Below are 27,113 nucleotides of genomic sequence, written 5' to 3'. Positions count from 1 at the left end.
CCAGAGACAAAAGATTGTGATTTGCTTAATTGACTGAAAATAAGGTCATCTACCTCATCTATCGGCGACCAACTCGGGCAATGATGGCGATGATAAATTGAGCGGAGTTGTACTCATCCTAATGGTACATGCTGAACCTCCCCCTGACTCGCAGGGTACCAGGTTCGAATCAGAGTGGAAGGAAAGCGCTAACATGTGTATTACGAAAGGCAAAAGCTAGTTGCAACAAAAAGACCCGAACGGTCAGCCCTTCATCATGACAGCTCAATACAAAGACGACAAACAAGACAAGCAATGAAAAGTCCTTGTCGTTCCTTCCCCCACGTGAGAGGATCGAATCCAATGTAGTTGATGGCGTAATCGCTTCCTGGAGTTGAGTTTGAAGTTTGCTTGGTTTTGAAGCATCAGTCATCGCTGTTTTTCAACTTTTGCTTCGCATTTCCTGAAGGATTATCTATTACTTGGTGGAAGGGGGAAATTTAATCCAAGTGCTGGGATTGACGTCAACTATCATGAAACAAGTGCCCTGTTTGATAAAGTGGAAATGGATTTGTAACTCGGATGGATGGAACTGAGTCTTTTCAACTATTGGTCAGAAGTTAAAACCATTGCGAACTTTATGTATTGCATCTCCAGACACTTTAAGGCATTCTGTTTAAATAAGCTTTTAGTGACGTGTGTTATATTTAATAAGTAGTGTTAAAAAGGGATTTCAAAACTCAAAAGACATAAAACAAATTGCGCCACTTCTCGTTATCCTAATCTACAATAGGCTGAAATCGCTTTTTAATGATATATCCCCGTACAAGATATGTATTACAATAATGAAAATCACTACGATATCCTGAAGCATATCATTTGTACCCATTAATTTGAAATTACGTGAGTAAACACGAAAATGATGCTCTATTTGATGTAATCAACGAATTAGTTCAGTATTCGGCCGCACCTAATTTCAAGCAACAGCATTGAAGTTGTTCTATTTGAATCGATCGCTGTGTACCCTAACGAACCTATCACAAATCTCCAAATTAGCGTTCGTGACCGCAACGCAATCCATAAAATCTCCATAAATTAGTCCCACCACGTCGTATTCCTCTTGCAGTCCAAGTTGCGACCAGGTGGTCTGCTCATGCAATGAGGATAAAATGAGGAAAAAATCGGAATTATTTCGGGATTTCCGGGTTTCTTTAGGAACTAATTACATATTTATTGCTGTTTGGCCGCGTTCGTTAACGATTCATACGTTACCTATGGAACGCATAAAAGTACTATACAGGGTAGCTTAAAAGCTCTACTTCAGTTCAAGATTTCTTGATATAAAGAACTTAAGGCTCTTCAAGAATAATTTCGATTCAAATAAGTATTTGGGTTAACGTTGGCATTGGCAAAATAAGAAATGTACGAATTTTATTTTGCTTAGTCTAGCAATAAGATGGGCGGCCAGACCATGCTGAGGATGGCTTGGTTCAAATCCCGGTGCCGGTCTATGCAATTTTCGGATTGGAAATTGTCTCGCTTTCCCTGGGCATAAAAGTATCATCGTGTTCGCCCCATGATATACGAATGCAAAAATAGTACCTTGGCTTATAAACCTCGCGGTTCATAACCTTGAAAGCAGCTAAATGAACACAAAGCTGCTAGGCGGCAATATCCCAGTTGGGGATGTAATGCCAATAAAAAAAGACGAATTCTATAAATTGAGAAAAAGGCACTTAGAGAACAGCAAGCTTATGTTGAGTGGAGTAAGCGAATTCAATCTTCAGAAATTATGTTGAAACCTTGAAACAGGTATGTTTCAACTTAATGGCAAATATATTCAATTTGGTGATTTCACGGAAGTATTCCATTTCCAGCTTACTCGAACGCTGCCTTACGTCATAGGTTTTGTTACACACTGTCGTTGCTACTGCCAACTTTCTTGACACGGAAGTTCAGCAAGCTCGAGATATTGCCTCAGATTGATGCTGAGTGTTGCAGAGCAAACCTCGTAGATTACTGGGAAAAAGTGTGGCGAACCCCATCCAACCGAATAGTACGACAAGATTGAGGTGGCCGATCCCAAGTGCCACCACAAGATTGACGTGGCGACAAACATCATGCCACCACAAAGGGCTGCCCAAAGTGAGTGTAATTCCTGGAAACCCGCGAAAAGGCTTCCACCAGGACCCTGCCGAAGTAGAACCGTGTTCTTGCAATCAACGAAGTGAATTATTCGGAAATAGCGGCTTCCCGACAAGCGATTCCAATCCCTCCACCGTTGCAACCGCACAAGCGACTGGCAGCAGCAGCTGCGTCAGTTGAAGCTACAGCACCGTCGCGTCAGTTCAATCCTCCAGCAAATGGCCCTCGCTCCCTTCTCCTGAATTCCGACATTCTGGCTACGTGCCCGCCCCACCGCAGTCTTCCGATGTTTGTGTGTGACCGATGGATGGTTCTCCGCTGATGCAACTCATGGTTCATTCGCCTCATCCCAGTGCGCGTTGGTCTTCCACGAGCATCGTCCAGGTCTCGTGTCCGTAGAGAACTACCGGTCTAATAAGCGTTTTGTAGATAGTCAGTTTGGTACGGCGGCGAACTCTATTCGATCGGAGCGTTTTGCGAAGTCCAAAGTACGTACAATTTCCTGCCATGGCACGTCTCCGAATGTCTCTGCTGGTTTCGTTTATCCGAGGTCGCCAGTGAGCCCAAGTACACGAATTCTTCAACCACCTCGATTTCGTCACTAACAATACAAACTCGCGGTGGGTTGCTTGCGTTGGCCTCTCTTGAGCCTCTTCCTATCGTGTACTTCGTCTTCGACGTGCTGATGACTAGTCCAATCCGGTTAGCTTCGCTTTTCAGTCTGATGTAGGCTTCCTCCATCCTCTCAATTTTACGTGCCATGATATCAATGTCGTCGGCGAAATCAACTGGACGGACTTCGTGAAAATCGTACCACTCGTGTCAATCCTTCGTATTACTCCTACCCTTCGTATTACTCCTTCCAAAGCGATGTTGAATAGCAGTCACGAAAGATCATCACCTTGCCGTAACCCTCTGCGCACATCACCTGATACATCGTCGCCTCAATCAACCGTATCAGTTTTTTCGGGAATCCGTTTTCGTGCATTAGCTGCCATAGCTGGTCCCGATCAATTGTATCATATGCGGCATTATTGCAATACCTGACGTACGGCGAACACCAGATCTGCGGTAGAGCGTTCACCCATAAATCCTGCTTGGTACTGCCCCACAAACACTCTTGCAATTGGTGTTAGTCGGCGGCATACAATTTAGGAGAATAACTTGTAGGCGGCATTCAGCAATGTGATTGCGCGGTAGTTGCTACAATTCAGCTTATCGCCCTTTTTGTAGATGGGACACACGACACCTTCCATCCACTCCTGCGGCAAAACTTCCTCCTCCCAAATCTTGGTAATGACACAGTGCAGCGCTCTAGCCAGTGCCTCAGCCTCACCACCGTGTTTAAACAGCTCTCCTGGTAGTTGGTCGACTCGAGAGGCTTTGTTGTTTTTCAGTCGGTTTATCTCCTCCTATATTTTTTGGAGATTCGGAACCGGAAGGCGTATGTCCTGCGCGTGTGCTCCCAGGTTCATTACCATACCGCCACCGTTGTCTGCCATATCGCCATTCAGGTGCTCTTCGTAGTGCTGCTGCCACCTTTGGATCAATTCACGCTCGTTCGTAAGAAGGTTCCCGTTTATGTCCTTACATATATAGGGCTGGGGCACGTGGCCCTTACGTGAACAGTTTAACTTTCATATAACTTTCGTGTGTTATAAGCGAGGTACAGCTGCTCCGTCTCTTCACGGTCTCGATCTTCCTGCTGGCGCTTTTTCCTCCGGAAAATCGAGTTTTGTCTGTTCCGCGCCCGCCTGTATCGTGCCTCGTTCACCCTCGTGCGGTGTTGCAGCAGTCTCTCCCATGCTGCATTCTTCTCTTTCACTAACTGCTCATATTCGCCGTCAAACCAATCGTTTATTTGATCCGGGGGAACCGTGCCTAGTGCAGCGGTTACGGTGCTTCCTATGGCGAATCAAATATCTCTTCAGCCATCTTCAAGAGACGCTGCACCTAGCTGCTCTTCCGATGGGAGTACTACTTCCAGCTTCTGCGTGTAGTCTTGGTCTAGTCTACCGTCTTGTAGCCGCCCAACGTTTAGTCGCGGTGGACGACTCCGACGCGTGTTGTACACCGTCGAGAGTTTTGAGCGCAGACATACTGCAACGAGGTAGTGGTCGGATTCAATATTCGCACTGCGGTAAGTGCGCACGTTTGTGATGTGGGAGAAGAATTTATCGCCGATTCTTGTGGATATTCCATTCTAACATTCCGCGGGAGGCTGCAAAGTTTATGCATCGTTGGCCGTTGTCGTTCGATACGATATGCAGACTATCCGGTCCGCTCCCTTCCAACCTGAGCTTTCATGTCGCGGATGACGATTTTGACGTCCCGCAGTGGGCATCCATCGTATGTCTGCTCAAGCTGTGCATAGAACGCATCTTTCTCTTCGTCGGGTCTCTCTTCGTCTGGGCAGTGCACTTTGATGATGCTATAGTTGAAGAAACGGCATTTTATCCTCAGCTTGCACATCCTTGCGTTGATTGGCTGCCACGCAATCACCCGTTGGCGCATCTTGCCTAGCAACATGAAGCCAGTTCCCACCTCGTTGGTGGTGCAACAGCTTTGGTAGAAGGTAGCAGCTCTATGCCCGCTTTTCCACACTTTCTGTCCTGTCCAGCAGATTTCCTGCAGCGCTACGACATCGAAGTTGCGGGGAAGTAGTTCATCGTAGATTATCCTGTCGCAACCTGCGAAACCTTGCGACTTGCAGTTCCATGTTCCAAGCTTCCAATCGTGATCCTCTATTCTCACCTATGTCGTTCGTAATGGTTGTTTTTATAGGCGGCTTATTGGACCTACGCAAACCTCCTGTCTCGTCTGAAGGCCGTCGTGTCAGTTCTGTCTAATACCAGGACTTGGGCTTGTGCGCTTTGAGCGGCACAAGTTCGCTTTGGCGGAGCCTGCTTGCGGATACGTGCAGCTTTTTTATAGAAGTTAAACAGAGACCACTGTCGAACCCCACCGCATCCTAGACAGGCAGCACTACTCGCAGATGGCCTGGGTAGGGATCGTCAATTCCTTGGACATAGTCCCTGCTGCCCCTCGGCTGCGCGGATGTAAAACCCTCTTCAACTCTTGACATGTTCATAATTGAAAACGGCTTTTAGGCTCTGGTCACTTGGAACGCTTGTTCACTCATGAGCATCAAAACCATCGAGCTGCTGATTTCCCTGAGGACGTGGCGTGCTTCACCTAAACCCGGAAGTGAGCGTCAATATCCCGGACTTTCTCCCCGTATGACTCGACCGGGGCCGTCCAGGGGAGGTGGTGTGGCCAGCGCACTTCGATACAACATCAACTGTCGCCTGCTGCCAAGCATCCAACTGCTGCTTCAGCTCAGTAGATCATTGCCGGCGACCTGAATGCCAAACATCAAGCCTGTGGCAGTGTGTCCGGACTCCCACACTCGGCTGAGTTGGTATGCACTAAGCATACGCTGTATTTCGAAAAATTTCGTTTCAGGTGGCTCGAAACGAAATTCCGCGGAATTTCGCGGAGTTTGAGCATGGCAAAATCTGATTTCTTGATTTCGTTTCGTAAAATTATAAAACATTCGCTAGAAAAAACTAGCTTCTAACGAAATTTAACGGAATTCCGCGGAATTTCGAAACATATTTAAACTTAAACCATACTTTATATTATCAAAACTTTTGGCTGCGCCGCTTAGTTGTTAAGTTGTGTCCACTATAATTTTTATATGCGGATCTTGGCAATCGATGATTCGTTAAATTGTTCAAAACATTAAACTTTCATAATTTTAATTGGAAGTCAAACACGCATTTAAAACTTTGTTAAATCTGGTTTAATATTTCATCCACATTGAAACATATTATTATTTTTACTTCTTTTAGGTATCGTTGAAAAAATAAGCTCGAAAAACGTACTCACGTGGATCAATAGTTAATGATATTATCTGCATAATTTTTACAATTCTAGACCAACATTTGAAAAGGGCGTAACAGCCAAAATTTATTCCTTTTGATTCTTCGTCTTCGTATGTATAGCTAAATATGTGGACGAAGTATCAGAAGGAATAAATTTTGGCTGTTACGCCCTTTTCAAATTTTGGTCTAGAATTCAAGGACACTAGCATTCCATACCAATGTGATTTTTTTATTTCTGCACAAAGTTATTAGTTGCGGTCGGTCATTCTTTTCTGGAGGTAGGTGATTGAAGTATATCCGACTAAGGATCGTAGTCAGTCAATTTGTAAAAAAAACCTTGTATGGCTTTCCCCTATGGTTGAAACCCTCAGGGAAAAATCCCTTATGTAATTCGAGCTGTAATTAATTGTAGAGTTCCACGTAAGATAGCACTGAGTAAATAAGTGACAACAATGCGATTTTTTTTATCTCTGACGGTCAGGATTTAAACATAGAAAAAACTGCAAAAAGTTTCAACAGAGGCATAGCACGGGAGTCTCGGATTCCAACCGAGGACGATCCAAAATTTCAGGTTTGACCCCACTGACTCTTGCAACTGACAAGTTCTGAAGTCCTAATTTTGAATACGATAATAGTCTATAGAATCCAATAAAATGATCATATATGTTATTGAGACCGGTTGGAAGCAACCCTAATTTTTCTTTGCTAAGACATTTTGCCCCCATATTTCTATATTCATCAAATGATTCACGTGAAATAGATAAAATTATTAGTAAAAGTAAAACTAAAGAAAATGATAAATAATGCGTGAATTTTCATGTTTTCAAAAATAAACAACCTAATAAATCACGTTGGCAACGAAGAAGATTGAAATTCTACTTCATGGCTACCAAGATTTTATTTTAAATTAAGTTCACAGCATATGTCAAATTCGATTCATCCCTTGGTAATTTATGGCTAGCGTAAAAAACTGGATAAAGCATCTTCAGTGTTTCCAAGATTCAAATTTATATTTTGTGATATTTTTTACCATTTGTACAATATGAATGCGGAATCGATTGTGTTGCTGCTGATTACAGAACGACAGCTACTCCGGAAACGCGAAGTGAAATCTACCTCGCGTAGCATAAATTTGTTTAACCAGTGTAGAATCGACCTTGTTGATGTTGATCACGCCAGCTAGTGTGGGAGAACGCGAAGTGATAAAACTAATGCCTGCATCGAAGAGCACAAAATTATTTACTTAGTGCGGAATCGATCCAATTGTAAAACCTTTTTAAACGAGGCACATTGATTTTGCGTTGGATTGATTTGAAACACAGTTTTCGTCTGCTTGTTTTTAAAATATCTTCGTTTACAATAAATATTTAGTCGCTTACCAAGGTGATTCACATGAATCACCTTCTCTACTAACCAACGATTCCTTTCCCGTAGCGCTCACGGAGATGCAGAGCGTCAGAGAGTCCCGAGCAGCACAAAACAGGCAAATCGGGTTGTAGCAACTTGATTACGACTAAATCTGGTCACATATGAGTTGCAGTAACCTATATGGAATATGTATGCTGCTAGGGGTCTTTTATAGCAATGATTGTTGAACTAATTTTCCTCTCCTAATCCTAAATTGACTGTAAGGACGTGACCAGTATCGTTATTGGCCATGAATTGGACACTCCGAAGAAAGTATACAATAAGAATAACTTTTTTGTAGCCCAAAAATATTATTTATTTCGTGAGCTGTGCATATTTGCTGTTTGTCGGTCAATCAAGATTAGCAACTACCATGTGTACAGTTAATCAAGCTAAGTTCTTCTTGTACTATTTGTACAATATGTAAGGAACATTGAGGATTTGTAGGCATTTCTAGATCTTCGCATGGAATTGGCAAAAAAAAATCCAGAACGGGTTGAAAGATCATTAAAATTACTGAAAGTTCTTTACTTATAATTATTTTCAGCTCATATTGACCATAACAGCTGTTCTCATATGCCAAGGGCACACAGACAATAGTTCAGTTCGTTGAGCTGATTGTATATAAGACTCTGGGTCTGTGAAATTCAATCTGAAATACATATCGTTGTGCATTTTAGAAAGGTGCACAGGAATCTTCTAAGCATTCATTTTCTAATTTTGACTTAGCTCAATACTATAAAACCACGCTGACAAGACAATATAAAGTATGCTTCAGCATAATTACATTATTCTTAAAGTGAACTAAGGTTTTAAACGAAATTTGAATCCGTATATGAAAAATCCTACAATTTCTATATTTTTTATACTTACTGATATAAAACTGATATAAAATTGATCATATTCGGGAGCACACGCTCCACGATGAATTCCTTTGAAAGCGGCACAAATTCTGGGGTATTGCCTTATCGTCAATGGTATATGCGGCGAAAATGCGGTGATTTATCACAGACTGCCTTTTCTGTTATTATAATTCTATTGGTCGCAAAACAGTTATTTGACTTCTAAAAAGTGAAATCAGAATATCGTACATAATTTAGTTCTCATAAGCACTGGAGTAATTCGACTTGCGCTTAAATACTAAGGATACGGGTAACGTTACAATAGATCTAATAATTGGTCGCAGTGGCACACCCGAACAGGAAAAAAATCGTGTATAATGTATTGCAAATTTTGCGCCGTGTTCGACTCCCATGCAAAAAATATTGTCCCACCAAAATATGTTCCCACCAGCTTCTCCATATATGGATGACGTCTCCACTGCAAGAAAGAGCTGTTTGGGGTGTGAGATAAGGTGCAAGAATGATGTTTTGGATTGTGCTTTCGCTAATTTCTAAACAATTGGACATGTGAGCATTTGTTTTGGTACTTCGACAAATTTGCACGGTAGTCTATTCTTCGGTGAGAAAAGCAATAAAAGCAATTTAATAAAAATTCCGCAGAAAAAAAATTAAAATTTCGTTTCGTTTCGAAAAATTTCGAATTAAATGAACCTTGATTTCGTATCGTTTCGAAGTAGAGGTGTGCACTGCCGCGCCACGCCGCCGCCGCCGACAGTTTTTGGCACGACGCCGCCGCCGACATTTTTGCATCGGCGCGCCGCCGTTTAAAATTTGTCACGCCGCTGATCTATAATTTTCCACGCCGATTCAAATTTTCAAAGGAAACTCCAAAGATTCAGTGCAACTTCCGTATCATTTCCTGATTGATCTCTACAACATCACGTTGAAACTCCAGAGAATTTTTCGTGAAGATACAAATTATTTCCATGAAAATTCCGCACAAGGTCTCCCTAAATACTTAGCGTGAAAATTGCGAAAAAGTTCCGTTGAAATCCAAAACAAACTAATTGAAATTAAATTTTTGAACAGAAAATAGTCGTTCGGAAGAAAGCCACAAGTCTGAAAGTTGTTAGGCCGAATATGTCGTTTAACCGAAAAGACTAATTGATAGAAACCTACCGGAGCAAAGCTTAATAGCAAATCGATAACTTGTTTTAATGTTGATTATGTTTACTTAAGTTGATATCTTTTTGGTCGTTTTAACGGTTAAAATAAGCAGAAATATCTTAAACTACGTTCAGATTATGAGCTATATCACTTGACATGAGATGTCATATGCATTTTTTCCAGTGAAAACTAGATGTACACACACTGATGTCAAGATACTCTAAATCAAGTGATATAGCTCATAATCTGAACGTACTATTACTATGACATCTAATCAAGAACTATTCCTGCTGTCGATAAGAGCAAATCGAAAACTAATTTTGATATTGTTTTCCGATAACAAAATAAGAAAACCACCAAGCTCGAAATAAAATCGATCTAGAGGGCTACGCTGCCATCCACTAAGGGGCAGTCCATATACCACGTGGACAATTTTTGGGGGAAGGAGGGGTATGTCAACTGTCCACAGTTAATACAAATCTTTGAAAATTTATATGAAGAATTGTCCACACGGGGGGAGGGGGGTTTCTGAAACTGACCAAAACCTGTCCACGTGGTATATGGACAGCCCCTAAACGATTTACAGTAAGGTCAAAAAAAACCGGAGCAAGATCGTGCAGGTTTGACTAGTTTTGGATATTTTCAAGACAATAACGGGAGAGTCTTGAATTTCGCCTCAAAATTTTGATGAAAGATTTCCAGTTTTTCCAGAATATTCATTGGAAATTATTACCTACTTTCAAGTTTCGAGAACTCTTTGGAATTACCAAGAGGAGCTCTTTGGATTTACCAAAGAAAATAGAGATTTACATGAAAATATTTTCAGAGTTTTCACGCGAAGTTTTTCCAAATTGCTACAGGAAACGGAAAGTTCCTTTTGAGTTTCTTTTGAGTATTCTTTGAAATTCACACGGAAAATTGTGACTAGAAAAAGATGCTTTAACGTTGACTTCCCCAAATCTAGATTAAATGAGACGGTTAGTTTTTTTATCCTTTATTAGAGTGATTTTTTGCAGGAAGAAGTTCATCACTAAACGGCTAGTTTGGCATAGCCAACTCTAAAACATCGGAAACATCGAATATTTTTTGGTTTTTTTCAGAAAATTCTTTCTATTTTCGATTACCAATTCTTGGTAAGTTGAATTGACCGAAAGCGACAGACGAACTGGTAATTTAGCCGAAAAATCCGTTTGCCCTAACAGGTTGTCCGGTCGATACGATCGTTGGCCAAAAATGCCATTTGCTAAATGTTTTTGAAATAGTTTTTTGACAGATTGTGCTATTTGACCAAAAATGTCATTTGGTCCAACGCGTCATACGTCATACGTCAACGGGTCATACGGCCAAATTTCAATGACTGAACCTCGTACTGAACGGGTAATATTGTTAGAAATGGCCATTTGTTTGGCGAACTGATCTTTTTGACAATTGACCATTGTACAAAATTCCGTGGCCTCTCTATTTTTAAGTCGATACAGGCCTTTAGGTCAAAAGACAATAAGACAATAAAGACAACAAAAAACAAGTACCATTTAGCAAAACTAAACGTTAGCGTTAGCGTTAGCGTTAGCGTTGTTACGGTATACTTCGTAGATTGGACACTAGTGATACTCATGTTTCTTATGGAATCCTTATCCAGATTGCTATCGGAAATCAAGGTGGGGAGTTACCCTTGATTCCAATCTAAGATAAAAATGGCATAAGCATGAGGATTACTACTCCCGGCCACGCCCATCTTTACCGTAACTAGGGATAGGAAAGGAAATGTTGATGTAGAACTTACTTAACGAGAGGCCCCCGACTTGGCGACGCCCTCATAAGTTCTACGGAGTTGGTGGTTTGGTAGGGTAAGGTAGGTCATGGAGGTTTGCCTCAAGCTGGCAATTCGACCCACAGACTAAGTTGTTTACCTGTTTTTATTTAAACTCTTGCCAGCCGGCTGTCGAAAGAGTATGCTAATATCGATTTTATCTACAGTTTATTTTTTAAATAATTTACAGACGATTTCTTAACCTCAATCTATCAACAACTATCCGTTGAACAAATCTAAATTTACCAAATTTGTACTTTCTGCTCAGTGAGCAAAACGATTCTTCTAGGTTCATCGAATACAAAAATCAAACCATGCCTTTTAAAGATAATTATACTAAACATTTTTTTTTCGGGGCCCTCCTTAGCCGTGCGGTAAGACACGCGGCTACAAAGCAAGACCATGCTGAGGGTGGCTGGGTTCGATTCCCGGTGCCGGTCTAGGCAATTTTCGGATTGAAAATTGTCTCGATTTCCCTGGGCATAAAAGTATCATCGTGCTAGCCTCATGATATACAAATGCAAAAATGGTAGCCTGGCTTAGAAACCTCGCAGTTAATAACTGTGGAAGTGCTTAATGAACAATAAGCTGCAAGGCGGCTCTGTCCCAGTGTGGGGATGTAATGCCAATAAGAAGAAGAAGACGATACTAAACATTTTACAAAGTTTTATTTCAAGTATTTTCGCGATTTCTGATATAAAATTCGATAGCTCTGTAACGTAAACGGCCTAAATGCACCACCACCAGAAAATATTCATCACGCGCTGATCTACCTAAACACATATCACACATGGTAATAGAAATAAGGCTATCTGACATTTAATAATCCTTCTCCCGCACGCGCACGGAAAGGATAGGATCTGTTTTCATACGGAAACGCTTCGGAAGCGTTTCCGTATGAAAACAAACCCCATCCCGTACGCGCGCGTGCAAGAGAAAGATGATAAACGTCTGATAGCCTTATAGTACTTCCTTTTGCGTTGTATAAATATGTTGCATTTCACAAAGAACATAACTCTTTTCTTTTCTCCATTCCATCAAACGTTTCACTCAAATTTCAATGATTCACTTCAATTTCAATAATACACGTCACCGGACAAATAAAATTAAATAAATAAATAAATCAATAAATAAATAGATCAATGAATAATTAAATAAATACCACAATCACTCGCGAGCGCGTCACTTGTTTGGGGTTTTCTATACGGTAAAGGCTATATGATCGCTCCAGAAACAAACTTTTTTTTACCCTCTCCTGCGTTATGTGATGCTGAAAATAAGCTCCTAATCATTTGGCAAAAAATAAAACAAAATAAAAACAATCAAACAAAATTAAAATATTCTAGCTAAATTTTACTATTTTGGTCGAGCATGGGTCAGCCGCCTGACACCCGCGTTGAAAAATATGTTCCATGCTTGCCCCCCACATAAAATAATAACGTGTGCTAATCACTAATGATACAAAAAGATTTAAATGAAATTAGGCATTGTTCCCGCTTATCATTTTAGCACCGCCAGGGGGAACTTGGCCGGTACCCACTGCACTTTTCTTTCCCTTTCCACAAACAATTACCATCATTTGTGATATTTCAACGGAATCTTATTGGGAATTCTGAAAAGGCAGACAATCAATGCAGTTAGATTGCCAGGTAATACGTGCACATCGTAGCACTGGTGATGCATCACAATCGTATATATACAGGAGTATATGCACTATATGATGACATTGACCGGAAGATTAGATAAGCATCCCCCCCCCCCCATTTAGCAAAACTAAACGTTTAACGGAAACTGTTATCAGGTCAAAACTGGTTTGACCGAAAATGTAGTTTGGTCGAAAGCAATGGACAGCCAAAAGAAAAATTTTGCCGGACTTGTAAAAAGTTGTTTACCCTAACAGGTCATTTGGCTGAATATGTTCGGATGGAAATGTCGTTTGACCGAATATAGATCAGTTGACCGAAAATGCCGTTTGGTAAAAAATGTCATTTGGCAGAAAGAGCCATTTGGCCCAAAAATGTACTTTGTGCAACTTTCTTTAAAAAATGTGGCTCGGCTGGATTGATCATTTTGCCAAAAAGACGTTTATCCGAATACTCGGATCAACGTTCAATTTGGCTTAATGGGATTTGGTTAGATGGCTTTTGGCTTAAAGGACAGTATCGACTTAAAAAGTAGAGAGGTTACGAAATTTCGATCAACGGTCGTTTGACAATAGGCCTTTTCAACGTAAATGTCAAGGCCAAACGGATGGATATTTTAGATTAAATTACCCGTTCAGTTATTGACATTTGGCCTTAACGATATTTTCGGACAAATGTTCCATTCTGTCAAACGACCATTTCGGCCAAACAGCATTTTTCGGCCGATGACCCATTCGGCCAACCGACCTGTTATGGAAAACTACTTTTTAGGCAAAATTACCAGTTCGGCCAACGGAATTTGTTATGGACAATACACAAGTCGTTTGATAACTGCAACATGTTTTCGTTTTAGTTAGCGACTGGCGTTCGATAACTGCGACTGATTCTAGACGGCAAACACTTGTCAGACGACGTCAGAATAGAAGTGCAAATGATTGTTCAGCGCTAGGCAGCTATCATCGACTTTGACATCGTTTTGAAGCTCAGCTGTTCGATTACTGCAAAACTATCGAAATGCGGCTAAAAGCATTGCAGTTAAATGGCTTTAAGTTACCGAACGCATAACAAAATTATAACAAGGGGAGTTATTTATTTCAGAAAAATATTGCTACAAACTGTGTTACAAAATTGGCTGGTTAGTTGTTAAAATAACAAAAATTATAACAAAAATACCTCTAGCCGTAACACAATTAGAACAGAGGTTGATACCTTCATATCAACATTATAACAAAAGTTGATATAATTTTTCGGTACAAAAATCTACTTTCAAGGTAATTGCCTACATCACGGATAGAAATCTGACACGCTACCATTACAGATTTCCATCCATAATGTAGGCAATTAACTTTGTTCCAGCTATCCGACTAGAAGGTCATATCAAAATTATATCATCCTATGTTATTATGTTATACAAAATTTTTATAACAAAATTTGTTAGAAACATGGTGCAGGATGTTGTTAAAACATCTAAATTTCTATCAAAAACTACACTATTGGAAACAAAAAACTATCAAATGTAGTTACAATTTTATCAAAAAAATAACATATTTTGTTAGAAATTTATAACAGAATCAGATACAAAATATATTGTTTCTGTGCAGTTGGAAATTTTACAGGTCGTGATGGGTTTCGAGATTGTGATCAACAATCATAATTTTTTGTTTTCGTCTGAACAAGAATATTTTTCGAGAACATGAAATTAACAACATAACAAATAAGGCAACCTTCTCAAATTATATCAGCGTTGTGATATCTATGGCTGGGAGACTTTGCTACATCTATTTTAATTGCCTACTGTTGGGCAATTCGGTGTTAAGCATTTTTCAAATCATATTATGATATAATCCTGTTACAACATTTGGAAGATAATGGCTACTGAGAACTAAATTGTATCAAAATAAGTTATAAATATCACAATATGTTAAAATTGCGTTCAATTTTTGTTATGCTGTTCTAGTCGGGTATGTATTAATATCGAGCGGGTTCAAGTTATACTGAAGGTGATTACCTCCGATTTTTTTTTACCAATGTCTATAAAAAATGTAGCCAATTATTCTGTGAAAATATACACAACTAATGTTGTTATAATTTTGATATGATATAAAACTGACCGAAGACACATTTTTATCGAATCATCTAATTATAACACATGTTGTTTTAAATAACAATAATTGATAGAATTGAGTTATAATTTTGTTATGCATTCCTGATCGGGTAGAAATCCAACAATTTCGAACATTCGTTGAGACATTTCGATAGAATTTCTCGGTGACATTATAGATAGTTTTTCTTGAAAACTCCAAAGAATCTCCCGCGGAAATTCTTAAGAATTTGCTGTTTTATCGTTGGCCAAGCCAAACTAGCCGTCTTTATTATTCTAAACTGAGAAAGCCAACGGTTCTACCCATTCTACCAGCCGCACTCTCCTACAATTATCAAGAATTTTCTGTGCAAATTTCGACAACTTGCTGACCCACAGTATCGAACAAACTTTTATGCCCCTTTCATCAACGACGGCAATGCCCGACACAGGTGTGTGAAACTTTGCGAGAGAAAAAATGTCATGTCTATTCTCTCGCAATTTTTACTAATACGAAAGCTTTCAAGCTCGTTGCTCACTCTAGCTCTCTCCCTTTTCCTAACTTCAATTGGAACGTACTTTATCATTCACTCGACAATCGGATCAGACCATTGCCATTGTATCGTTGTTTGCTCTATGGATCATAACGTTCACGCCAATAATGTGCAGTATTTCCTTTTCCTCTCTCTCTGCCTATGTTCGAGAAGATCATTGATCTCTGTTGCGTTATGAATATAACGAGGAAATTCGTGTGACTAAAATGGCACGCTGAAAATAAATGGAAAATCCTATTAATTGACATTCTATTTTGTAAATGTAAACTGGATCGTGGAAGCATTTTCAAGAACGCTTTCAATTTAATTTAATTTAAGGGTATTTTATCAGTTTTATGTCTTAGAAGAAGTTTTAACAAAGGCATTAAAATCAAGTAGAATGTAATATAATCCCCTTAGTATCAAACATTAAAGCCAAAGTTCAAATCAGGAGTTTAACAACGGTTTAAGTGATATTTCATTTATATTTGCATGTATATTTAAATAAATATTTGCATATATTTTCAGAATCATTCATAAAAAAAAAACAATAATTTAGAAAATGCGTGCAAGTCAAACAATATTTTCCTTTCTCTCGCAGTGTTTTTTCTTTCTTGCGAAAGCTTCGGTCTATGCTTCCCATTTTTATTGTCTCTCTCGCATAATACTCCAGACCTCTCTTGAACTTCCTTGTACCATACATGTGACGAATATAGGGGAAAGGTAGAAAAATGCACAGTCTTAAGTCTTAGCAAAAATGGACCGCTATTATGTTTCAACAAATTTTATAAGGAACTTCAAGGAATTTGATAGTTAACTCATAGTATCTCTGCGTCCTATATTTAGTATAGTTCTTGTGAATGGGCAGCGAGATTTTGCTGTGTTCCGTGCGGTAATGGGTTAATAAGAATAGTTTCCTGAGAACATGTAAAACTTTGATCAATCTTTTTATTTTGATGAATTTCGAAAAAAAATCGGAATGATGCACGGAGGTATAACGCCTGCTAGCCGGCAGTTTTTGAGGATTTACGCACGCTGTAATCGTTGTTTATGGACATGATATGGAGGCGCTTGGTACATCACAGTGTCTGAAGATATGTTTCCTGGTTATGATTGTTTTTTCAACACTATTTTAACAAATAAGTTATATTAAATCATGCTCATGTATACCTTTTCAAAAACGATATCAAATATCAATAAAAGTCCCGGTTGCGTTCTGATGCATCTTCCCCAGTGGATAAAATCTCAACAAAAACAACCTGTTGCGCACTGGTAGTAGTTATGTTTATCTCTTTTATGCTCACATAAAGCCAAATGGAATCATTATTTTGGACCCACATCACTGACTGGCTCCCGTCTCACACGACCACAGATGCCAAAAGCTTTGACGACGGACATAAAGACGCTGCTGGTGGTAAACACCGAGCCAAATCTCTCCACTCCATGCGCGCTCTGCTCTGAGTAGGCTGCGCTGCGCCCGCCTGCCTGATGCTTCCTTTGGCGAATCGCGAACGGCTTACCGGACAGACCATCATCTTCAGTTCCACTTTTGAACGCACATAGTTTGCGTGTCGTTCGCGTTCGTGTCGTGTCGCATCGTCCAAGTTCGTGTCCAGTATTCCTTCCATATTATGTTTACATGTCAATTGGGTCCGGTTGCGCGATTCGTCTCAATTTGGGGAGCGATCCGATAATCAAAACCAAGACGTGTGTGCGATGCGGGTGTGAATAGTTTCTATGACAACGCTTTAGCTCCCACTTGTTGCGAACGCTTTGTTTTGAATTTTAAAGCGTCAAGATTTTAATGTGTCGCTGAAAACAGGTGAATGGGCAATTTAGCAAATTGCTGCTTGAATTGACGGCCAAAATTGAAGGGTGGATATTGACGTCCAAATAAGGAGTTGCTCACGCACTGGTGTGCGTTGATGTCGAAAAGAAGCTGATGGGTGAAAGTTTCGGGATTGTGATTTTTGAAGGGTCATCAGAATCGAACGCACGGCTTTCAGTGAATGATTGTGTAATTTTCGTGAAAGTTTTGCAACAACGGCCCACCGCAGGAAGCAATGTAAAAGTGATGTGACGTAAAGTTGATGAAAGTTAGCACGGTGTGGTTCTTGGAATGGTTCTCCATTCACCAAACAAGAGGTTCACGGTGACGGAGACCCCCTTCGCGTGTTCTGCATTTCAAGTTCTAGATTGTCAAGTTGAGGTTGGCGCTGTGGGGAGCGAATCAACCATACAGGGTGAGTGTGTATGTGTTTGCGGGTAAATGTTTTGAAATTTCGTGTTTATGTACTTCCAAATGTTCAGCAAAGTTCAAAGAGTTTTGTTCATGAAAAAGAGAAAATAAGCAATAATAACGAGCGCGACGTACATGCTTTCAGTTGAATAAATTGGCCAAAGCTGTCGTTTATTGTGATGGAATTGAAAAGTGCACTACGTTGAATTGGCATATTTACGAACCAGGGCTACGAGCTGGTTGTTAATGTGTTTGAGTGAGATCGAAGGAGTAAAACGTGTTCTGCAGTACCTGCAGACCGAGCGCAGTGCATGGTGAAGAGTTCGCAGAAGGAGAATAAAAACAAAAAAGGAAATTTGCTCGTGGAGCTGGAATTTGTGTTGCTGTACTGATTGATAAGTTGTCGAAAGCGGGGATAGTACGAGTGATTTTTAAAGGTATGATTGAATGTAGAGTTATATTAGTACCTACGTTTTAGATTAAAGACGGATCTAACATAATCGCTTTTCCTGAATTTTGGAAAATGTTAAACAATGATAATTTCAGTGAACCAAATTTACCATTCGAAGTAGCTGATTAAGGAGCTAGCTACACAAAGAAACTGAATAATGATGTTGATGTTGATTGTGCTGATACGACGAAAATGATATAAATTTTGATATGAAAACTATGAAATAATATCAAGTTAATAGAAGGTAATTACAAACACAACAATCCTAAAAAAAACTTGCAGTAGGTTGATTGTGCAATGGTTCAAAAATTGGTTAACCAGAAAAATGTCTTCAGAAAATTTAAACTGGGCTATACTTCTACCAATCTCGGCTGATAATTGATCCATCCAGGAGGCGAAGACGAAGTGAAACGCCTCCCTCGATGGCCAACCCCAACCACAAGACTCGCAGTCACGTTTCCCGGTACCCACAGTGACCCGGGTTCCAGGCAAAAATGTTTGACTGGTGCGTATTGGTAATGATAAGCTGGATCCACGGGTGGATCCACGGTGGACAATATGACGATGGCGTCTCGGTAGAGAAGACGCTGCATTGAACAGGCACACTGTTAGAAGCTGTAACATTATTCTCAGAGACCCCTTACTGGACTTTCGAACGGGAAACCGAACTGTCAGTTCGAATCGTTTCTCACTCAGCTACCAAGCAACGGTGGACTACCGTATTTTATTCCGAAGCGCCTGCTCTCCTGGAGTGGACTCCCGTCACTAAGGGTAAACCGTAGATCAGTCAAATCAAAGTTTTTTTTTTGTTGTATCTATTAAGGAGACTTTCGGCCCTAGGCTGGCTCGTCTCCGGTTAAATCATAGTTAATTGCCTATGTTCCGGGAATTAAACCACCCGACTTGGACATTATTTTACAATGTTCTGAAAACTCAGATGTATTGGAAGTAACCACTTTCTTCTTCGAAGGGACTCGAACTCACGACCCTCAGTAGGCTAGACTGGTGCTTTTAACCAACTAAGCTACCAAGAACCTCCGTCGGTCTTCGACTCCAGTGTAAAATTCGGTTTCTATTAGTAATAAAAGGTATTCTAAGTTTTCCGGGAGTTGCTGCAGCAAACGAGAAGGCCTTGTGGCAAATACACGCAAAAAAGCGTTCCCGAATTCGTGAACCATCAAAACTACACCGTGATTTAATTCATGGATTCCGGAACACCAGTCACGTTTTCCAGAAAACATGACTGTATTCCCGAACTGTGACACTGTGAATTAGTTAGTTCACGAATTCATGAACGCTTTTTTTGCGTGTAGGTAAGTAAACCATAAGCCATCCGCAAGTGTGCTCAAAATCAAAAAGTAACCTGCTGTATATAATGGATTGGCCTATCCCAGGTCATAAGGGTCCCAGGCGTTTTCGGCGTCACGCCGAAAGCCATTATTGCCGGCGTGAATCGGCGTGGCGATTTTTTCATTACGTTTTTCTAAGATTTTTTTTTTTTTGCATTTTTTCGGGATATTTTCAAGACATTAAAAGACAAATCTTTTAAATTTCGCATGAAAAAAAGTTTTTCCATAATTTGGAAAATATTTTCGAGCAATCTTTGGAATAACCAAGAGAAGGTCTTTGTAATTCCCAAATAAAATTGATTGGAATTTCAGCAGAAAAATCGTCGCAATTTGCATGAGAAACTTCAGAATGTTTCACAAAAAAATGTCTTAAAATGTTCTACAGGAAAAACTTTAGAAATTAACGAAAAGTTCCTGTTGAATTTCTGTTGAATATTCTTCGAAATTTTCACGAAAAATTCTTGATAATTGTAGGAGAGCACGGTTGGTAGAATGGGTGTTTAACCGTTGGCTTTCTCAGTCTAGAATAATAAAGACGGCTAGCTTGGCATGGCCAACAATAAAACAGTAAATTCTTAAGAATTTCCGCTGGAGACTTTCAAGAAAAAATCTCTGGAATGTTCACAAGAAATTGTCCGTAAGATTAACGGAAACTTTTTTAGAATTTCAGCGGAGGATTGTTAAAAATGTCTCCACGAAAAATTGTTCTAAAATTATTGGGTTTCTAAGGGAAATTCTTTGTACATTAGACGTTCGATAACTGAAAGTAATTTAACTGCAATGCTTTTAACAGCATTTCGATAGTTACATCAGTTTTGCAGTTATCGGACAGCTGGGCTTTAAAACGATGTCAATGTCTATGATAGCTGCATAGCGCTGAACAATCAGGCGCACTTCTATTCTGGCGCCGTCTGACAATTGTTTGCCGTCTTGACTGCGTCGCAGTTATCGAACGCCTTTGGCTAGCTGAAACGAAAACTTGTTGCAGTTATCGAACGACTAATGTATTGTCCATAAGAAATTGTTGGAAAATCCCATTTGGCCGCAAGCGACACACGGCCGAACTGGTAATTTGGCCCAAATAGTCGTTTGCCCTAACAGGTCGTTTGGCCGAAAGATCATCAGCCCAAAAATGCTGTTTGGCCGAAATGGTCGTTTGGCAGAATGGAATATTTGTCCGAAAATATAGTTTAGGCCAACAGGTTATACGGCCAAATGTCAATAACTGAACGCGTAATTTATTCCAAAATATCCATTTGGCCTAATAACATTTACGTTGAAAAGGCTAATTGTCAAACGACCCATGAACGAAATTTCGTAACCTCTCTGCTTTTTAAGTTGATACTGGCCTTTAAGCCAATGCCATCTATTCAAATCCCATTAAACCGAATTGATATTCGGATAAACGTCTTTTTGGCAAAATGAACAATTCAGCCAAACAACACTTTTCAAAGAGGGTTGCAGAAAGTACATTTTTGGGCCAAATGGCTCTTTCTACAGAATGACATTTTTACCAAACGACATTTTTGGTCAAATGATCAATATTCGATCAAACGACTTTTTCATCCAAACGGCAAATTCAGCCAAATAGTTAGGGTAAACAACTTTTTACAAGTCTGCCAAAATTTTCCTTTTGCCATTGCCACAGCCCTTGCTTTCGGCCAAACTACATTTTCGGTCAAACCAGTTTTGACCTGATAACAGTTTCCGTGAAACGTTAAGTTTTGCTAAATGGTACCTGGTTAGATGTCTTTTGGCCTAAAGGCCAGTATCGACTTAAAAATAGAGAGGCCACGGAATTTTGTTCAATGGTCAATAGACAAAAAGACTATTTCGCCATATTACCCGTTCAGTACGAGGATCAGTCATTGAAATTTTGCTGTATTACCCGTTGGACCAAATGACTTTTTCGGCCTAATGGCCTATTTTGTCAAAAAACTATTTCTGCAAAATGGAATTTTCGGCCAACGAACGTTTCGGCCGGACAACCTGGTAGGGCAAACGGATTTTTCGGCCAAATTTCCAGTTCGGCCGTCTGTCGCTATCGGTCAATGGAACTTACCAAGAATTTCTAATCGAGAAAAGAAAGAATTTTTTGAAGAAACCCAAAAATTCCTCAAAAATTCCGAGCATTTTTTCGATATTTTAAAGTTGGCTATTTAGTGATGTTCCATACGAAAAAATCACTCTAATACACTCTAATAAAAAAACTAACCGTCTTATATAATCTATATTGGGGAAGTCAACGTAAAGCATCTCTTTTACCAGTCACAATTTTCTGTGTGAATTTCAAAGAATACTCAACAGAAACTCAAAAGGAACATTCAGTGGATATTCCGAACATATTCCTATAGAAATTTTTCACTTCTCGTGCAAAATCTGAAGAGATTCTCATGTGAATCCCAAACAACTTTGCTTGGTAAATCCAAAGAGCTCCTCTTGGTAATTCCAAAGAGTTCTCGATACTTGAAAGTAGTTTCCGTGGAAAATCTGAAAATAATTTTCGAATAACTATTCTGGAAAATCTGGAAATCTTTCGTTAAAATGTTGAGGCGAAAATCAAAAGATTCTCCCGTTATTGTCTTGAAAATATCCAAAATGACCAATTCAGCCGAACAACCAAAAGTCCTTTTCGACCAAACGACTATTTCTGCCGAAGGACATATTCACGATTTTTTTTAGCAAAAGGAACTGTTCGACCAAATGACATTCTCGGCCAAATAACTTTAGGCTAGATATCCTATCGAATTCTCAAAACATAATGAGATCATATAGAAAACATATATTGAAAATAAATTCATATAGAAAACTTTATTTTTTTTTAAATACAGTCGCCTCTCCACATCTCGATATTGAAGGGACCATCGTGATAGGGAGAGATCGAGGAGTGGAAGGAAAATTGAAATGGGTACTAGATCCAAAAAAGCTCGTTGCTATGAAAAACGACAACAAAACAAATGTCGTTTCTTGTTGTTGGTGTGTTTGTTATTGTCCAAAGATGGTCTAGTAGCCAAAATATTTGAACATATCGACATAAGGAGAGTAAATCCTGAACAAAATATGATCAGAACACATCGACATAGAGAGATATCGAGATAGGGAGGTTATCGAGATGTAGAATGCTCAAATGTATGTAGACGAAAGGGACTGAGCAAACCATCGACATAAGGAGAGATATCGAGATGTAGAACACCAAGATGTAGAGAGTCGACTGTATGTATAAATCACTAGCAGACCCGACGAACTTTGTTTCGCCTAAAATTGGTTTATTATTTGATTAATTCTTAAGTTATGCAGTAAATTCTGTTTCATTTGTATTTGAGTGGGGAGGGGTCTCAAACCATCTTAAGAACCTTCCCCGGCCCCAAAAACCCCTGCATACAAATTTTCACGCCGATCGGTTCAGTACTTTCCGAATCTATAAGGTTCAGATAGACAGAAATTCATTTTTATGTATATAGAATATGATTGATTACATATTTTGATCTCATTTTGCTGGAGATTACTAACCGTTAAAACAACCAAAAAGATATCAAATTAAGTAAACATAATCGATGATTTCACAACATTAAAAAAAGTTATCAGTTTGCTCGGGAAGGGTTCTACCAAATAGTCTTTTCGGTTAAACGACATATTCGGCCTAACAACTTTCAGCCTTGTGGCTTTCTTCCGAACGACTCTTTTCTGTTCAAAAATTCAATTTCAGTTAGATTTTTTTGAATTTCAACGGGAACTCCTTCGAAATTTTCACGCTTAGTTTTTACGGAGAGCTTTTCAAAATTTCAACATGATATTGTATGGATTTTTCATGAAAATAATTGGTATCTTCACGAAAAATTCTCTGGAATTTCAACGTGATGTTGTAGAGATCTATCAGGAAATTATATGGAAATTGCACTGAATCTTTGGAGTTTCCACTGAGAATTTGAATCGGCGTGGAAAATTATAGATCAGCGGCGTGACAAATTTGAAACGGCGGCGCGCTGAAGCAAAAACGTCGGCGGCGTGGCGCGGCGGTGCACACCTCTACCTGTAGCTCGTTTTATGAAGCCTGTTGGTGGTATTTACAAGGTTTAGCGAGCTCGGCAACTCGCCTTTATGGACCTGAAATATGGGAGAAAAGTAAGCCCACCCAAAAGCCCAAAAGTAAGTAAGGAACCACCACCATTGATCCGCCGTCGCAACTGCTACTCGAGCCTGAGAGTGCGAAGCAAGTTTCCGTAAGCGGTACCGGTTCTCCGCCGTCCGGAAAGAAAATCAACGCGGCTTTCCGCCGCTTGGCCAAGAAACAACCCCTTTGAAACGGCGGCGCAAAGTGTGACAGAAGTGCCCAGCAGATTCTCGAGTAGTTGCGGCTGCCCGCCGCCCGGCAAAGAACCACAACCGTCGAATAACCGTCACCGAGTGTGACTCACGTGACAAGCCAGCTCTCGAGTGGTCGCGGCCAGCGCCGCCCGGCCAGGAACCACCACCATCGTCGAACCTCCGTCGCCAAGTGTGACCCCATCAGTGCCAAGCAAGCTCTCCAGTGGCCGCGGCTCCCGCCGTCCGGCAAAGAACCACCATCGTCGAATAATCGTCACCGAGTGTGACTCACGTGGCAAGTCAGCTCTCGAGTAATCGCGGCCAGCGCCGCGCGGCCAGGAACTACCACCGTCAAACCTCCGTCGCCAAGTGTGACTTCATCATCGGTGCCAAACAAGCTCTTCAGTGGTCGCGGCTCCCCGCCGTCCGGCAAAGAACCACCACCGTTGAACCTCCGTCCCCAAGTGTGAAGAACCGTGCTAGCAACCTTCCGGAACCAGTCATGAACCGACGCTCTCCCCTCGCTCGTCGACCCCGAGTCGACCATCAAAGGTATGCTTCTCTCCTTCTTCCTCAAACGACCGCAACAGTACTAAACCAAACATACTAACCCCAAAAAACAAATATGAATAAGAATAAAAATAAATAAAATGTAAAATTGTCTCTTTCAATTATGAAATACTAGCCTTGCATGGAAGTGGTTTGCTTTTGTTGTTTTGGATTTGTGTGTCCCCTAAGCAGGTCATACGTGACCCTGAAATATAAGAGAACGAGGTTAGCCGGTTAAGGACGTAAGGACGTCCACTCCATAGACGTAGGGACGTCACAGTTTCAAAGACGTTTCAAAGTCCCGGAGCTCAGAAGAAAGTCGTGCTGCCAACATACGGGCCTCCCATTGTTTCAGCTTCTCCCAAATTCGCGGTTGATCGACCTCACCACAATCTTGGAAGTTCACCATCGAGAGCCAGATGTTTGTTCCAATCGTGCTAATCCGCTTATATTTTCCTCGGAGCAATTTAAGAAGTTACATCTACAAGTCTAGGTGAAATGTCTACTTCTGAAGAAGGAATCATATTCACAATTGCCATATTCAAACACGGGCAAGGGCAAACACCTACTTTAAAAGAAGGTATAACATCTACCCTTGCCTTAATCGGAGCACGCTCCTTCAGTTTAAAAAATGGATCATATCCACTAGGGATCCTACATTCAGAGATATGCGAAAGCGGCCATCTTGAGCCAATCGAGCATTGAGAGCTGTCAGAATCTGAGCCAAATGAACATCGTTATTGTTGCGGATCGAGAGGTATTAGATTGTAATGATACTTGCTTGATTTTAAAGAAGAGATCACATTCACCATGACCTTAGCCGGGGAAGCGCTTTCTTTTAAAGAAGGGATTATTATCACCATTGATTTTAACCTGGCAAACGTCTATTTTTGAAAAGGGGATCACATCCATCATTACGTTAAACCGGGCAAACGCTTGCTTTTAAAGAAGGAGTCACATCCACCATTACCTTAATCTGGGCAAGTGCCCATTTTTTTTTAAAAAGGGAACACATCCACCATTGCCTCAATCCGGACAAACACCTATTTGAAAGAAAGGATTGATTCCGCCATTGCAATGCATTGCCTTAATCCGGGCAAGCGGCTATATCCGGCTTATGTATGCTTTCTTCGAAAGAATTACGTCTTTCCAATTCTATTATCGACTGGTGCGGTGTTATATTCCTCACTAGAAAACAACTGAAAAACAACTACAAAGCAAAATTATTAATAATGTCCCTTATGCTGAATGACCCTCCCTTTAGACGCTGTTCACAGTTATGCCAAAAGTTCATGGCGTTATGAATTATTGCGCATACTGGGCAAACGCGTGCACTGGCAAGTTGATTCTGGCAAAAAACCTTCTGTCATGCTACCTCTGGCGTGAAACGATGAACAACGTACATAAGGCCATCAATTTTACCTTCGAAGAGGAAAAATAAGATATACTACCTTTCTTGGATTTACTGGTCATCAGAGAAGCAAATACAACATTTAGCCTCGAAATCTACAGGAAGCATACGAACACCATAAGAGTCATCTCTTATACATCGAACCATTCGTATCGACATGAAATGGCAACATTGCATCACATGATCCACAGGATGTAGACGATACCCCTGAGTGAAGAAGGAAAAACGAAGGAACTACAATATATTTTGGAAACAGCGAAGATCAACGGATACCAGGAGAGGACTATAAGCACCGACAAACCGACGTGCCTTCCCATATACAGTTCTTCAAATTTCTTGGCAATTACTCTCCTTTCATTACCTAGCTCCATCTGTGCGATGGTTTACACAACAGCTCTCTCAAATGTGCGGGCTAATTTGGTCATGCACTCTTTAATTTATTTCATCAGCTTCCACGTAATAATCAATATTCGATATTATAAATATCAAGAGTTTTATGATAGGATTTGTTAGCCAAATGAAAAACATTCGATTTTCAAAAATGTGTGTAATGATCGTAAAGACTTAAATGTCGATTTAAGCATCGAAAAAGATTTTCTATTTCTTGGTTATTTTTATCCTCATCGCTGTGTAGATTGTTTGAAACGTGCATATAATGTTTACGTCGACCAGCTGGTGGATTGCGCGCATTTTGCTTTTTCTTTTTCTCAACTTTTTCTATCAAAAGAACGTTAATGTCAGTATATGACAGAACGAGTTACTACACTCGGAGTAAAACGATTGTAATTTTTTTTGCCAATTTTGAAATCAGAGAGGCCCGTCGGTTTGTCGGTGCTATAAGAGCGATCATCAACAAGAAGGAAAGGACCCTACGAAGATATGGATCCGCTAAAAGAGTTTCGGTCCCTTATGATCAATACATCACCAACCAGCTTCGCCCTCGACTTAGGAAATTCGGCATCGAACTAGTATTCTACAGTAGAAGCAACCAACTCAAGTTTTTATTGGGTTCAACCAAATATTATATATTAGCAATATAGTCCACTCTTGCCAAAAACAGGCGAACATGACTCTAGCGCTGCAACGGATGGCGGTCGAACTATTTCATCAAATCAACGCGTGGCGGCGCATCGTTGCCTTCAATTCGTCGCGTTGCAGCGAACCTTTGCTTCCATATCAACGCGTACAAGCTCATCGTTGCTTCCGAAACAATCAAAACAAAATGAAATGCTAAACTCACTATTTTTTCGGTTTTTTGGAATCAAAGTGCTACCTTCCGGCGATTTTTTATTTTGTTGCCGTTATTTTTTATTTGT

General features: G+C 40.2%; 1 protein-coding gene across 4 annotated transcripts in view; it reads left to right on the top strand.

Annotated features, from left to right (window-relative positions):
- The window catches only part of LOC134226463 (ankyrin repeat and fibronectin type-III domain-containing protein 1), a 668,421-nt gene that overhangs the window by 220,516 nt on the left and 420,792 nt on the right, over positions 1-27,113 (top strand). Inside the window, exons 1-2 of one of the 4 annotated variants that reach the window (XM_062707276.1) lie at positions 17,629-17,736; positions 17,804-18,169. The exons of 2 other annotated variants lie outside the window; for them this stretch is intronic. Coding sequence is in view for 1 of the 2 variants with exons in the window: in XM_062707292.1 (XP_062563276.1) it covers positions 17,613-17,736 (124 nt within the window). In the remaining variant the exon portion in view is untranslated. Of the gene's footprint in view, positions 1-17,037; positions 17,737-17,803; positions 18,170-27,113 lie in introns of those variants that run through there. One more of the 4 variants, XM_062707292.1, reaches the window with a different exon arrangement.

This window comes from Armigeres subalbatus, chromosome 1, assembly GCF_024139115.2.
Source record: "Armigeres subalbatus isolate Guangzhou_Male chromosome 1, GZ_Asu_2, whole genome shotgun sequence".
Classification (NCBI taxonomy): Eukaryota; Metazoa; Arthropoda; class Insecta; order Diptera; family Culicidae; genus Armigeres; species Armigeres subalbatus.
This window is presented reverse-complemented; position numbering and strand designations above follow the sequence as displayed.